General features: G+C 40.7%; 1 protein-coding gene across 4 annotated transcripts in view; it reads left to right on the forward strand.

The window, feature by feature from the left end:
- The window catches only part of afap1 (actin filament associated protein 1), an 88,258-nt gene that overhangs the window by 66,401 nt on the left and 5,453 nt on the right, over window positions 1-16,404 (forward strand). For 3 of the 4 annotated variants that reach the window (XM_046381211.1, XM_046381210.1, XM_046381212.1), the window contains exons 7-13: window positions 3,735-3,821; window positions 4,852-4,927; window positions 10,287-10,439; window positions 10,570-10,781; window positions 12,231-12,376; window positions 12,591-12,705; window positions 13,464-13,709. In XM_046381211.1, the coding sequence (XP_046237167.1) occupies window positions 3,735-3,821; window positions 4,852-4,927; window positions 10,287-10,439; window positions 10,570-10,781; window positions 12,231-12,376; window positions 12,591-12,705; window positions 13,464-13,709 (1,035 nt within the window). The remainder of the gene's footprint in view (window positions 1-3,734; window positions 3,822-4,851; window positions 4,928-10,286; window positions 10,440-10,569; window positions 10,782-12,230; window positions 12,377-12,590; window positions 12,706-13,463; window positions 13,710-16,404) is intronic. The other variant, XM_046381213.1, reaches the window with a different exon arrangement.

A 16,404-nucleotide genomic window follows, 5' to 3' on the forward strand; every position in this document is an offset into this window, starting at 1 on the left:
GAATTCCTTGTTTTTCCTTGACTATGTACTTTACGCTATTTTAAGATCCCGCCTTGTTCATTTAGTATCTTTGTAATCATCTGTGCCTGCTAGCGGCTTTTTGACTTGCTCTTTTCATTACTCACTGAAGGTCTTGTTAAGTGTGGAGCTAAACTATTCCATGTTTGTGGCTGTCAGGAAACAAAGATCAAAACAGTTTGTGTCTCTTTTTGATTCAATTACATGTACGGTATGGGAATAAGCTGTTGTTTATTGATTGGCTGAGGCAGGTAACCTGGTCGGGGCTGTGGTATCTGCAAGTGGTCCCAATTAGACTTGCGAAAATATACAAATCTCTGTATCACCCAAACTTTAGTAAGGACTGCACTAATCGTTCCTTGGAGAAACTGTTTCTCTTTGCTTATTTAGTCATGTGCCTGGATATTGGAAACATATTGAACTGATAACACTGGCTGCAATCAGCAGTCATCACTTCCAGATTGCTGATATGCTTTACCCAAACCCTTTTTGCATAATGAGTCTGGATTCTCAGTCCATCTTGTGTATTCAAGTGGGGGAAGCCTTGATTCCCCGGCCTGCTCTTTGCTCCCTCCAGCTTCAGGGTGTGTGAGAGCAGCATCCTGCCATAAATTCAGTTCAGTTCAGTTTATTTATATAGTGTCAATTCACAGCAAAAGTTATCTCATGACACTTTCCAATTAGAGCAGGTCTAGACCAAACTCTAAATTTTGTAAAACAGAGAACCCAACATTCCCCTATGAGCACGCACTTGACTAACAATAGTAACAATAATAATGATAGTAGCTGGACCACAGCAGGAGGTCCAATAGGAATCTGCGAGACAAGAAAGCACAAGGACTCCAGGGAAGTTCAGTTAGCAACATGCATTAATAGGACATTAATGTGTGCAGAAGGAGAGAAAGAAGAAGAGAGAGGTCAGATAAAGATCAGGATGTCTTCGTGTTTGGGTTTTGATACTGTGTTGCTTGGTCTACTGGGTATTTAACAGTCATGAACAAAAGATATGTCTCCACACTTTTTCTTTTGAGTCTTGACCTCTTTTTCTCCAGCTTTTCTGTTTTGTTTTGTTTTGGTTTTTTTTGTCTTGCTCTCTGGATCTCATCTTCTACCCAGAGGTTTAAAACTTTAATAGCAGTCATTCTTGAATTTAATATTACTATTTTGGATAATGGAAATAAAGATTTTCTACCCTTTCTACCCTTGTTGAACCAGCTATCCAGCAATGTGTCCTCTTGATAAAAGTAAAGCCATGTGAAATCACATTTAGCAAGGGGAGATAAGAGATAGAAAGAGGAATGACTCCTTAAAATGAGGAGAAAGTAGAGGGAAGAGGAATGGAGGTGGAGGAAGGAAGCGCAAAAAGCAGAAAGAAAGTAATAAAGGGAAGAGAAGAAGCAAGGGGGAATGGAAAGCTAGGTGAGTACCCAAGGTTTTCCAAAGCTAGTTACAGTAATGATTCTCCCAGACGTTGAGTGCTAACGATGTGTTTATGGAACACACATGTCCATATTGTGTCCTGACTTCATGCTGCTAAACCTTCTCAGTCCTTTTTTTGAAAATGATCTGAATTTCTTTCTTTTCTTCTTTCTGTCTAATTTTACTCCATCTGCCTTTTCCTCCTGCTACAGTATGACCTAATTTTCTTCATATCTTCCCTCCTGACTTCTTTCTCATTGTTTTTCTGTACTAAGTTTGGGGAAGGTAAGTTGTATATTTACGGTCTGCTTACAGCCAGCTTCACAGTCCCGCTCTTCCTGCATCATTGCTTTCTGATGCATACTGTTTAACAGTGCATGGCTATCCTGCGTATTTGTTTTGTTTTTGTTTTTTTCGTGGTTATTTGTGTAGGTCAAGTATGTGGCTTTAATCAATCTCTCATACCATACCATACTTATATTACATTTCAAGTATAAGCTAATTTGCAATGCCCATCCCTTGGTGGGGCTTTAAAATACACAGAAACAGATCAAGAACATACATACATACGCATAGCACAGCACAAATTTGACAATTTGATGTTTCACAATTATGAAAAAAAATACCTATCGTGTATGACCAGCTTTAAGCTCTGTGGGTAAATTGCTTGCATTTATTGATTCCCTGAACAGAAAAAGACATATGTCTAAAAGTACTACAGCAGCCTGGTTATTCAGGGTTTTTTTTGTTTGTATGTTTGTTTCATTGTTTTGTTGGATTCAAGTTGCACTGTATTGGCAGTGCTTCCACAATTGCATAAGTGTCTTTGATAAAGCAGTGGAAACACATTTGCCATTTCTAAAAGTTGGCTATGTAGAATCATAAAAATCCAAGGATGGCCATTCGCTGCCAAAAGTAAGACAACAACTAAAAATATTGTTCCTGCCCCTTCAGTTCTATTTTAAAATAATAAAAAAAAGTGCAGCTATTCTACACTCCTCCAGCATTCTGCAGCACAAGCCACATAATCATCATCCCAGAATTCATAAAGAATGGAACAAATAAAGCTGTAATTGCAATAATTTTGAAAAGACCATCCACTTTCATGCATCAGCGATGATGGTGAGTGCAGCCAGAAGCAAATGTTTTCAGCACAGAACTTGAAGCCTGAATTTTGATCGTTTCTATTTAAATGGTAGTGACTTAAAATACAAAGCCCTGTTATGAAAAATGATCAATGTGTGATCAACCCCATGACTAAAGCATACACCAGCATACAGTCATCACTGTATTTCTTCTTTCTTATGCTTTGTGCTCTTTTTGAGCACCCAAAACTACTGTACATAGTCCCAGTACCTCCTCAAGTTTGATTTGTAGTACACCCATCTCTGGCAATGTAGCCCTCCAGTGGAAGATAGACATGATGTTGCTATCTGTTCCATTCTCTGGCCTCTGAGTCACTTTCTGAGCCAAACCCATGGAGCCACAGTCTGTCATTTCCCCTATGATACCCAGTAATGCTCCGTTCAAGCCAAAAACAGTGGGCTGAGGAGTTGACCAGAGATGGTTCACAATGCTTGTGGAGAAAACAAGGGAAGTGTGTGTCAGTGAGTGTATTAGCCATCTTGCAGACACATAAGTTCAACTCAAATCTCATTTCCCACTACCCACCACTCCTCTACACACACCCTTGTCACCGCCACATGCCTAGGATTGTCAGATCTGATGATGGATTGCCAGGTCTGAAGTCCAACAAGGTCATGGTAATGCACAGTCCTGCAGATCTCATTCACCCTTCATGGACCTTGTTGCATAAGGATTCCAAGCATGTAATAAAACTCTGCGGCATCTAATGTTGCTAGCAGACACCTCCATTCCTCCAGAAACTCCTAATACACATTTCATGTGCGCCCTCTACGTCCCATTTTCACTCCATTGCATGGGCTTTATTGACTTATGATCCCTTGGCTGCCAGTGTCATGATGGGATATGAGAGAAGAGTTTCACTGTGCATGTGGCCCACATTACCCCAGGCATGCTTTCTAGGCTGAGGGAATGAGCTGCTTAATTATGTTGAAATGGGGTGAGGAAGTATTTTAGGATTTTTAAATACAGGTTCAACCCGTGTTATGATCATATTTAGGACCCAACATTCCACCGACCCAGTCAGACATGGCAGTGTATAGATTGAACACCCTTGGCGGTTATGAGGCTATGTGTGTGCATGTAGACCTTCCACTTGTTTAACACAGACAGCAACATCATTAGCCAAGTCTGTATTTCCATATGTTTTCCAGGTGATGAGAGAGGTGTGTGTTAATGGGAGTGTGGACTTGGATGGAGCTGGATCTGGATCACCAGTACACAAACCCGAACTGGAAAAGGTAAACACACTGACCTTAGTTGCTGGAATCACACAATATTTCTCCCAAATTGTAAATTAATATTTTAATCTTGGTGCTAAATAGTATGAATCAAGACCTTTTGTATATTGTACAATAAGTAAGTTAATAGTTAATAGTTTATACCTTTTGATTTACTGTTTCTGCTTCTCCTTTTCTGATTTTTTTAAAGTTAGACTTTTAAGGTAAAGCAACAGTAATTAATTTTTGGCCACTTGGGGGCACAGAACACCCTTTAAAAATTACACCGACATATTATCAACAATTAAAGTTAATATGGCATATGAATCTGTGCCCAATAATGTATTAGATCTGCTGCTTAATGAGAGCAGTGAGACTGAACCAAAACGCTGAGGACCATGAAACCAAACGATGTGCTGCAAGAAAATAAAACTGATCTGAGGAGAACTGTTATAACTATTTGTCACTATTAGTAACACCTGGCCCATTATTCATAGTCATTTAATCAATTGTTAATATGAAAATATTGCAAATACAAAAAAAAAGATTCTGTTTACTCCTGGGTTGATGTTGCTGCAGTAAATAAATATTTGCAGATATTTTATTGGCATACCACACTTAATTCCATTTGGCACAGGACGGAAAACATATGGAGCTGAAGGGAAAGCAGTGTGCTATTGGTTTTCATTGGGAAAAGCAAGAGAAATCACAGTTAAAACTGGAAATATACGGTATCTGGTACATATGTGTATGCCTGTACATATGCATGTGTTTTTAGTGCTGGAAAATGAGCTACATCAGAGGCTCTTTAATGACAAACCGCTCCCAGCTTGGCACAGCAAATGCAAGCCCAGCCTAATTACTCTTTTATAACGTGTTGCAGATGCTCTTAAGGGTTTTTACAATATACAATGTAACTAGACAGCTGTGTTTGTTTTTGCATTAGTGTGTTTGTTTACCTGTCTTTTTTCAGGAAGATACAGTTTTGTTTACTATGTACCCTGTTTTGCATGTATTCTTCTTCTTATGTATGGTCTTCCTGCCCTGTCAGAAAGCCTCATGTGACAGGCCGAGCTCTGACGGTGAGGTGACTCACGAGAACGGACACAGCGACTGTAAGGACCAAGGTGAGAATCCAGAGCAGTAATAAACAAATGATCTGTTACATTTTGTTGGAAATGAACGTCTCTTGCTAACAGAGGTTAGTCGTTTACATCCAGTTCATAAAAGTACTTACATTTTACTGTAAACCCAATCTGGAAGGACTTACCTGGGAAAATCCCTCTGTGATGCATAGGGAAATTTCATTTTAATTGGAAGCAATTTTGAAAGCTGAAGAAATAAGTGGTCAAAATGAACAACAATAGAGGCCATGCATCATGCAGAAGCAACAAGAGAGACATTATTGTAGTAATCAGACTCACTCGGGTCATGTTTTGACCACCAACATTGTTGATTGGTGGTCACTTTGTGAGGTTGTGTGAATATTGTGAAGATGAATATTCTTCCCACTGTTAATTACAGCTTATGGATGATACCACTTATAATTCATAAAATGTGGTTTGGGGGGTTACACAAAATAATTTCAGCTTTCATATGGCATGGTAAAAGCTAGCAAGCTGCTTGTAATTATGGATTTCTAGTCCAAATAAAAAAGGTGGGCTACAACTGCCAAACTTCTTTTATTTTTTGGCTTTTGGCTGTCATCAAGTAGGTGAGTTGTTTGGCTCAACTTTAAAAAAAACATTACTTGCTTAAGTAAGCATAACATATTGTTTAAATATTAATACAGCTTTGCTGTATTAATATCACTTCCAAAGGAAATCCTGGAAAGCCCCATTGAAATATTGTTCATTACTTTAAGGCTACATTAACCCTTATTTAACAATAAACAAAAAGGATCATAATGTGGAACAAATCTGACAAATCTGTGGTACTGTTAGCCATGTTTGGGCCAGATGCAAATAAAATGTTGCACCAGATGCCCGTCGGTGTTCTCCAGAGGTGACTGGGATGCTCCGGGCAGAGCCATGCACATTGCATCCCAGCAACTCCACCAACCTGGTCAACCAAGCCTTCAGTGCCTTCAGGTAAGGTGGGCATGTGGCTGGATGCCAAGGCAGAAACTCTTTCCTTAACTCCTGTGAGACAGGCCACCCTCAGGTCTTGCCTGACCCAGTTTCACTTGGTGGCCCACTTAACTTGGAAAGTGTGCCTCTGCCTTCTGGGGGTGATGGCAGCCATGGTGCACAGAGTGCCCTTGGCCCTTCTGAACATGCGCCTGGTACAGTGTCGTGTCCTGAGCCTGGGATCTGGCCAACAGGAAGATCTGCAAGCAAGAGCGTTGTTGATGCGCAGACTGTGCATAGCTCTTTGCTGGTGGGAGCAGCCAGACATATTGATTTAGGGCAATGCCCTCGGTCCGGTGCTGCGTCGAATGGAGGCTGCATCCAGATGTAGTAAATGAGATCTGGGACCGCTTCGGAAAGCCTGTAGCCAATATCTTTGTCTCTAAGGATACAGCTCACTCTCCCCCATTTTTCTCCATGGGGAGAGAGATGATTCCCCCCTTGGGCATCGATGGAATGGCACATAAGCACACTCCTTTATACCCCCAGAGCAATGTCATTTTTTTAGTCTTGTGTTGTGGCGTGCTAGAGTGGCCTTCCGCTCAGTTACAGCTGGCCTAGCATCTGGCGGGGCCAGTTATGCCTCAGGGGCATCTTGCCTCAGGCATGGGTGTGAACGTAGTGTATATTTCTAAATAGGTTCTTTATTTCTTCACTCTGGTGGCAGTGAAGTCTCGTTCAAATTCTTCTGCCATTCTGTTCTCTGCGGGAGCCGCTCTGTCTGCTTGGTTTCCTCAAAACAAAATCCCCATACATATGGAATATATAGGATGGAGAGATTAGAGACTATCCCTCCAGCTTCAGGCTGTTCTGAAACGCATTCCAGTCAAGGTTAACCGAAGAGGACACGCATGCATGGGGCTTATATAGCCAAATGGACCAATCAGTGTGTGGCCACCGCAGGTGATGTGTCTTAAAGGGTACCCATATCAACTGCCCCCATAGGGGCCAGTCCCTGTACATATGGAATATGTAGCGTGGCGAGGTAGTCTGTCCACTCAGAGAATCTGGGTTCAGAATCAGAATTCCTTTATTTATTGCCAAGGGGAAATTCCTCTTTCTTACAGACATTGCAATTTTCCCGACCACGAAAATGAAAAGATAGGAACAAATAGAGATAGAGTTACAGTACAGAGTTCAGTAGTTTGATGGTGACAGGCAGGAATGATTTCCTGTGTCACTCTGTGGTGCTTCGTGGTACTAAGAGTCTCTTACTGAATGAGCTGCTGTAGCTGATCAGCACATTGTAGAGAGGGGGAGAGGGAAAGTCCAGTATAGTCCTTATTTTGGACAACATCCTCTTCTCAGACACCCCTGTCAGAGTCCAGTTCCTCTCCCACAACATGGCTGGTCTTCTTAATGATTCTATTGGTAGGGATCACTGGAGACATAGTCCTCCTCAGGTCCACCACCAGTTCCTTAGTCTTTGTCACCTTAAGTTGCAGGTGGTTTCTGCCACTCCAGGTGACAAAGTTGTCCACTACAGTCTTGTACTCACTCTCATCACTTCCAGTAACACATCCAACCACTGCGGTGTCATCAGAAAATTTCTGAAGATGGCAGGTCTCTGTGCAGTACTTGAAGTCTGTGGTGTAGATAGTGAAGAGGAAGGGAGAGAGGACGGTCCCCTGTGGAGCCCCGATGTTTCTGATCACTCTGTCTGACATGCAGCACTGTTGGCGTACGTTTTGCGGTCTGCCAGTCAGATCCAGGACACCAGTGGGGCATCCACCTGCATCGCTGTCAGCTTCTTAGCCAACAGAGCTGGCCTGATGGTGTCAAATGCACTCGAAAGTCAAACATGATTCTCACAGTGCTTGACGACTTGTCCACGTGGGTGTAGACTCTGTTAGACTCTGTTGATCAGGTTGATGATGGCGTCGTTGCGAGCTCTGAAAAGATCATCCTGAGGTAATAATGTATGAAGCATGAAGAATGAGCATTTAACATGAGTTTTATTCAGAGATGTTCTTCCCTTTGTGAACTAGATGTTAAAACAAAAAGATATGGATGAAGTAGTCTCTCATTATTTGCAGTTTGTTTACTCAGCAGGTAAAATTTTATTTTACTTGTCAACTCACTTAAAATTTAACAGTCTTATTTCTTTTCCTCTTGAAGATTGTTTTTTTTTCCCCAACATCATGCATGAAAAGGTTTCCAACAGCTGTTAATTTCAAATCTTCGATCCATTTGGGTTTTTAAAGTCAGCACGGAGTTGTGATTCATGGAAGTGGCTGTGTAAGTCACATCCATGTGTCATTTCTGTGAAACCAAGGGGAATGCAGAAATGGCATGAGCAATCTCCCAGATGAGCTCAGTGCAATCATATAAAATTGATGATTGTTTCTGCAGGGACTTTTGGGGTCAGTGTCTGTCTGTTTTCGTTTTTAGATCAGTTACATTTATAATTTACTCCTGCTGGGAAGATGTTGCAGTTAGAGTAACATTACAAGTTGTCGTCAACTCCTCTTCTCTGCTCCGTATTATCAGTCAGTTTATCACTTAGCAAGGCTTATTTCCAATCAGGCTAATTATGGATGCACATCTTTATTGACATTACAGCTGAACTAGACCTGGCTGTGCTTTACATTGCACAATCTCATAATCAGTGTCTAATTGCTGCTCATATCTCAGTTATTGTGAAGGGTGCCCTCAAATTCAGAGCAAGTGAGCGAGCGAATGACATTTACTAAAGAGAGAATCACTGACTGTTTGACTTTCCATTGCTGAGGGCTATTATCCTCCAATCTAATGACTCAGCCAAGCTGTCATGACACCAAACTTATGACAACTGGGATTAGTCAGGGGCTCATGTGCTTTACGCTTAGTGTTAGCAGTTTATTCTAGCCGATAAATTTACAGCCAGTGATAACAACCCCAAGATTTGTGGCACCAGCGGAACATTTTCTGATATAGCTATACATTTTCATGACTCTGGATTTGGAGAAGGTCTTTCAAAGTTAGACGTCTCTGCTACGTTTTATTGTCATCCAGTTAATGCCACAGATTTAATTAAATAACGTAATCGGCTCAGCTGAGTTGTCCGTCTCACTTCACCTTTTTGTGCTTCATTCATTCTCTTTCCTGAAACCATCCACCTTAATTAGCTACATTCTTTCCATGGCTGGTAGCAAAAAAGAGCTGATTTACTGGAATCAAATTTACCTGATCAGTTTTCCTCCTCTTCGTCTCCTGAAGGGAAAAATAATAAATTCTCCTTTTAAAATGCTCAGATCATTTTCACATCTGTGTGTCTGCTTTCCACCCTAGGCCTGCGTTGTGTGTGACTTATGTTTGTATATGTTTTCATATTATGAGAAAAGCTCAAACTGTGTGCAGATGGCTTCTATTTAATTAAGGCAGTCGCCATGGTAGTTGTCACATCATATCAAGAAAGAAAACCCAATCTGGAAAAAAATGTTGAGAGAGGAGGTAATGAGTGACAAAAAGAATTTCATTTAAAGAGTTGCTGTTCGCATATCAGTTTGGACTAATGTTCATTTGCTTTCAACAGCTAGGTGCTGTTTCATGCAAGGACAGGGCTTTGCTTGTTTGGTGATAACAGTATATTACTGTATGTGTGTCTAGAATCTCTTCAGATGCTCAATGTTAGCCATCTTGGCATGATATCACATCAGTGATGACATCAGTGAGGGGGAAATCTTGCTTCAATGCCTCAATACCTGTCAGTTGACAAAATCTAAAAGTTATAATGTATGTTTGACATCATGCTATTGTGTCTGGTGACCAATACTTTCGTCTCTTCACTTTGGTTCTCTCTCATACACATTCATTTGAACACACCACAGACCACAGTATCTAAACAAGTGGGCCAAGCAAAAAATTGGACTGAATAACATAGGGACTCGTAGACATAGCCTCTTAAGATCTGGCTTACTCGACTTCAGCCCTCCCTTTAGCAGAATGTGCATAGTCATTCCTGTCTCTTTCTTCCTTGGATGGAAACTAGGCCAGCTGAAATCCGACCACTCACACCAGTAGGGTTACTGGAATTGCAAACTGAGCCTAATTCACCCTCAGAAAACTTTTAAACCTGCAATGTTCTGATTAAACCCAATGCAATTGATTCTGAACATGTGGTTGATTATAGTAGAGTCTGAGGTTGCTCATTCTCTTCCCTACTCTTTCTTACACGTGTCCAATCTTTATTTCATCAATAAAATAAACGTATATTAATAAAACAAGTAACTTCTCTCTCAGTACTTTCCCATGTTTAGATTAGGATAGAGCACATTAAGACTGCAGGAGTCCTTCTTACAGTGTTTGACTAATTCCTTCTTCATGTAAAGTCATGATTTATGATGATCATTATTCACAATCTTTGTCTCCCTCTCAGGAAAAGGAAAGAAGAACTCAAAGTCAGAACAAAAGAGTGGGACAGTGGGGAAGGGAGCAGGGAAGAAAATTACTAAAATAATCGGGCTGGGGAAGAAGAAGCCGTCTACAGATGAGCAGACTTCATCAGCAGAAGAAGATGTACCCACATGTGGTAAAACAAAGACATCAGATTATTATCCTTTACAGTCTCTCTCTCATTGTTTGTCTGTTGGGATGATAAAACATTCAAGTTGAAACTTCAGTTCAGATCTTTTACTGTTTGTATTTGTTTTAACTGACAGGCTACCTGAACGTGTTGTCCAATAACCGCTGGCGGGAGCGCTGGTGCCGCCTGAAAGACAACCAGCTGCTCCTCCACAAAGACCGGGATGATCTGAAGAGCCACATTGCCTCACTGCCCCTTCGAGGCTGCGAGGTCAGCCCCGGTCTTGATCACAAACACCCGTTCGCCTTCCGACTGCTTCGCAATGGCCAGGAGGTCGCTGTGCTGGAGGTGAGCTGTGTTTGAGGAATCCTCCAAATCACCTGTTTGGTTTTGTATATGAGGATATGTGTATTCCAATGTTAAAGTCTGTTGTTTATCTTACACTTTCTCCCCCTCGGTCACATTTTCCGCAAACATCAACAACACGCGGATGACACCCAACTCTACATCTCAACCATACCCATACTCCCACTTTCCTCCCTCACCAATTGCCTCCTTGAAATAAAATCCTGGTTCACCTCAAACTTCCGCAAATTAAACAGCAATAAAACAGAACTTCTTCTGACAGGCACAAATTCCACATTCAACAAAGTCCATAACTTCTCTATTCCCATCGAAGACTCCTCCATCTCCACCTCCCCTTAGATAAAGAGTCTGGGTGTCATCTTCGACAGCACTCTCTCCTTCACCTCCCACATCAATAGTGTCACCCAGTCCTCCTACTTCCATCTCCATCCTTCCCTCACTCCTCACTAAACTGCCATTCTTGTTCACAGCCTAGTCACCTCCCGTTTACACTCTTGTAACATAGAAGGGACAACCGGTCCAAAATTCAGCCTCCCGTATAATCACACGCACCCCCTCCATCCATCACATCACACCCATTTTACAACAGCTGCCTCCCCATCACTCATCGCATCAACTATAAAATACTCCTCACCTTTAAAGCCATCCACAACCTCGCAACTCCATATCTCTCTGACCTCCTCCATATTGCCACACCCTCCCGCATCTTCAGATCCTCCTCCTCCCTCCATCTCACTGTCCCCCCCTGCCCATCTTGCTACCATGAGCATTCAGCCTCTCTGCTCCCAACTTCCACCTGACTTCTGTAACACTGACTCACTCCCGCATTTGAAATCCATACTCAAAACCCATCTGTTTAGGCTAGCCTACTCTCTCTGACCACAACTGCATTGTCTATTTTAAATTGTATTTTATTGTTTCTTATTGTTGTAAATATTGTGTCTGTTTTTATGATTAATGATGTAAGGTGACCTTGAGTGTCTAGAAAGGCACCTATAAATAAAATGCATCATTATTATTATTATTATTATTATTATATTTCCTTTCCTCTCATGTGATAAACACACTGACTTGTGTCTGTGTTGCTATTTTTTTTTTGTTGTTTTGATTCTTTCTCCTCACAGTTTGCATGCTGTCATCTGCTAGACATTTACTTCTATTTCATTTCCTTGTAAAACCATGTCATTACTGAGCCTTTGATGGATGGTAACATGCAAGAAGTGGCCAGCATACCGAAAGAGCTTTTAATTTAAAGAAATTGTATCATCGTATAATTTCAAGTTGTCAAAAAAAATTCTAACCAGAAAGCTATTTTATGTCCCCATTTCACTCTGTAGATGCAGGAAACTGCACAATGCACACTTGAATATCAAATAAATTGGTAAAATAAATGATAATAAATGACTTCTTGTAAACTCCTGTTTCCTTCAGGCCTCCTCCTCTGAGGTGATGGGTCGCTGGTTGGGTGTTTTATTGGCTGAGACGGGCTCCTCCACCGACCCAGCCACCCTGCACTACGACTACATCGATGTCGAGACCACTGCCAATGTCATACAGCTGGCCAAGCAGTCCTTCTGGTGAGGGACGCATACATCTTCTCCAGTGATGAAAATGCAAACTTAGCGTGTCTGTCTGGGTCTGATTTGCTTTTTTACATGGCATTTTAACCAAACTCTCAGTGTTATTGATCCATGTCAAGTGGATTTAGACTAATGGGTCTGTTTCTGCACTGTATGGAAATAGTTTATTAAAGAGATCTCTTTAAGGAATCTGAATGTTTTCACCTCACAGTTTCACCAGTAAGCGTGCTGTCTCTCCTAACCCATACCTGGACAACCCAGTGAATGGCTACGCCTGCCCTACTGGCATGGCTCTGCACTACGATGATGTGCCAATCAATGGAATGGTAAGAACACACCTGCTCATAGATGACTGCATCATTGTCAGATTAACTGAGAGAGTTTGAGAGAGAGCTCTGCCTGTCTGCTTCTCCAAAACATCTAGTGATTTCCTCCAGGTATCGACCAAACTGAATACCAAGACTGTTATGAGTCTGATCACATTAGCTGAAATTATATATTGTTCCTTGCAATCTTGCAGTCTTGTAATATAGGATAAATTCAATATATTCACCAGTTGTTTTTCCAATAAACACCATCCATGTGAGACTACGGCTCATGAAAGTTGACTCAGATGTATATCTCTTTGCAGTTAACCTTAATGGCCATTCCATTAAGTCAGACTCAAAGTAGTTCAAATCACACATATAAAAATCAGATTTATTTTGAAATCTGTAAAGAGGCTCATTGTACATTGCTTTGCTTGAATTCTCCTTTTTCCAAATCTTTACAGTGGTGATGTTGAGCGCAAAGTTAGTTTGATCCTTAGGGTGCCATTGGCCACAAACATGCCAGGTTGAAATAAACTGGAGTAGAGGACTGAGTCCATATTATTCACTCTTAGCATAATTTACTAGATGTTTAAACACCAGATGTAGCACCTCTAATCGTTGAGATATTGGTAATAACACTTGCTATATGTACAATATAGTGTAACTAACTATATGCTGCTATTATCTCTCCCTTTCTGTTCTCTTTCTTCGTTATGTTTTTCTTCTCTTCTCTTCTCTTTAATTGCTTGCATGCTTGCGTGGTCTAACCCAAGGACCCAGAGGCGCTGTACTCCAGTCCTAACACTGGGGGGCGCCAGCTGAAAGAGGAAGTTCACTATGAGAACGCTGAACTGTATGAGAACACGCCCTCACCTAAACTGGCTTCTGGCTGTCCTCGCAAGCCTTCCTCTTCTTCTGCTTTCTCCTCCTCCACCTCTAACAGTCGCAACAAAGGCCCTGTTTCTAAAATCTCTTCTAAGTTCCTCACTGATGATGCTAAAACTAAAGGCAGTGTTCAGGTGACTAACACCCTGCTCCTTAACCTTCACTTTGTTGTAATTTTTCAGTCTGTAATTCAGATGTTCGTCCTTTTTCATGGAGTTTTGATTTCTCATAAATCACAGATCATGAATCTAAATTTGGTTGTTTGTATGGGCTTATAGTCATACAGGGAATTGGGCTCTCTAAGAGTAAAGTTATTTCAACAGTTTGATTCTGATTGAAGCACTGAAATACTATGACTTGATTTGATGGGTAAAGTAGGATGGGTAAACGAGGATTTCAAGATATATCACTAAGAGGATATACCACCAGTCATATGTCCACAAATAACACAAGACAGCCTCTATTTAATGGGAATTATTCTGATAATTAGAGCAGCAAAGCAAAAGATGAGCACACTGTCAGGATATGGAATGCCATTTCATTCAAAATGAAATAAATAAATATGGCTATGAAATAAACCCAGAAAATAAATACATTTATTTCTTTCGAAATGATGTTTTTCATAAAATTTAATTATTTGACAAAACTTTCATTTCATAATGCTGCATTTATTTATTTCATGGCGCTTTTATCTCATAAGTGTGTGTGTGTGTGTGTGTGTGTGTGTGTGTGTGTGTGTGTGTGTGTGTGTGTGATGGTGGTGGTGGGGGGTAATCTTCAGGCCAAACAAACTGCACCAGATTGCGGGAAAACAAGCCATTGTGCAGATAGGATGGAAGATGTTAGCACATTAGCTTTAGCTTTTATTTATTTTATTTATTTATTTATTTATTGGGGTTATTTCATAGCTATCATTTCATTTTGAATAAAGCAGATTTCCATACCAGGGAAAACAACTTTGTGAGTGTGTTTCATCTTGGAAAGGAGGAAATAAAGTCAGGATCAAATGCATGAGGAAAACAAAGAAAAACACCTGTTTAAAAGCTGCATTCAATGGGGGTTTTTTTGGCAATTTTACACTATGTTCACCAGCTTGTCTTCTAACTTCTAACTTTGTCTGCTGTTTGGTGCTGAGCAGGTGGTGTACAGAGGCTGATTATCAGAGCTTGTTTGCCAAAACAGTGGGCAAAAGGGGGCTATGACATGATAATTATTTTTCTGTTGGAGCCACACCTTTCACATTACACTTCTACATGTGAGTTCCCAGGTTATTACTACAGTAAATCCTGATTTACATGCACTGTGAACAAGTGAAGGGTGATTGGCTGCAGGAAAGAGGGATTTCTGTTTATTATTCCTATGGAAGCATGCTTTTACTGACCAGATAAGGCCTGTGAATCATGTTCCCCTCTCCGGTGTGTTTTTATTTTATTTTTTTTTAGCAATTCAGTTATCACTGTGAGTGGGCCTGAAATCATTCCCCTGTCCATTATTTGGAAACATGTCAATGTGTGCTTCACCTCCAATTAAACAGAAAAGATTTTTAGAGTTGATAGTGATCTGATTGAGTATCAGTAATATCAGAAACAGATCAGCAATTTGATTCCGTTCTTAAATACTCCAGAAATCTCCTGTTGTAAATTTTTATCTCTTAGTATTTTGTGTACAGTATACACTATGTTCAGCATGAGCATACTGTATGTTTCGACATTGTGTGTGTGGTTGTCCCACATTGTTTATTTCCTCCCTCTCCTTTACAATGAGTATCAGCTGTGTATGTAATTTATGTTTTTACAACCCTGCTATAAGTGCCTCCCTGCCTCCACAGCCCCATAAATCACTGCATAGTGTTGTATGGAGCTCCACCTCCTGCCCTCCGCCCCTTTGATTTGTGCGGTGTGTGTAGCCTGGCCAAGGCGTGTTAACATTGCCTCCAAGACCACAAAGCACCACCCCACAATAAGAAGTAGATTTTCATCCATCAAGGTGTACAACAGACTAAAAGCAGCCTGTTCACCTTGTGTCAGGTTTGATGTTAGGAACTCCATATCATGTTGTGATATTACTGTAGGTCTCTGTTGCTTGGAAAAATTGGATCAGAAGGACTCTTCAGTTTCACTCAGCTCCACATTGGAGCCTTTTAGCGTCCCTCAGCTCATTGTTTTGGTTTTAAGGCCTACAACTGTACTGTTTTAGTTCGCTCAAGTCAACAGCAACAGTTTGCTGTTTCATCCAAAAAGCTCTGATACACCCACAGGGTCTACCTGCTTGACACCAAATAGCAGACAGTTAGCAACTAGCTGTTGAACATAGCTCTGTGTGGCAGTTCAAGAGCCAGATATTTTTTTACAGAAGTTGGTGGAGAACAAACGGAGGTAAAGGACAGTTAATATTGGACTTCATTAGGTTGCTCATACATTAACTATATCAACTTTTTCTAAGATGATTTTTTTTTTTTCAATGTGGTGTTGTCAACTTGTTCTACTGCCAACAACTGGTAATAAAAAAAAAATAGTGCCGTTCATTTATTGATTTTGATGACACTGAACTTCAGGTGATTGTTGTTACACCATGTGATGAAACATAAATTAAATGAGTCTGGACAGACATGATGTAACTTGACCGGTGAGTGGAGGCATACAACCACAAGGGGATAATTCCAGTTTCATCTATACCCTCAGTGTTTTTCCAGATTCTAATACAAAAGTTAATTAAACTGCACCATATCCATAATATTTCTGTTTTAGGACAGATTCTTGGTCAAATAGCACACATATGTAGCTCATACACAGTGCAGTATATACCTTTCTGAGATACTTAAAATGTTAT

The sequence above is a fragment of the Scatophagus argus genome, chromosome 23, assembly GCF_020382885.2.
Source record: "Scatophagus argus isolate fScaArg1 chromosome 23, fScaArg1.pri, whole genome shotgun sequence".
Taxonomy (NCBI): domain Eukaryota; kingdom Metazoa; phylum Chordata; class Actinopteri; family Scatophagidae; genus Scatophagus; species Scatophagus argus.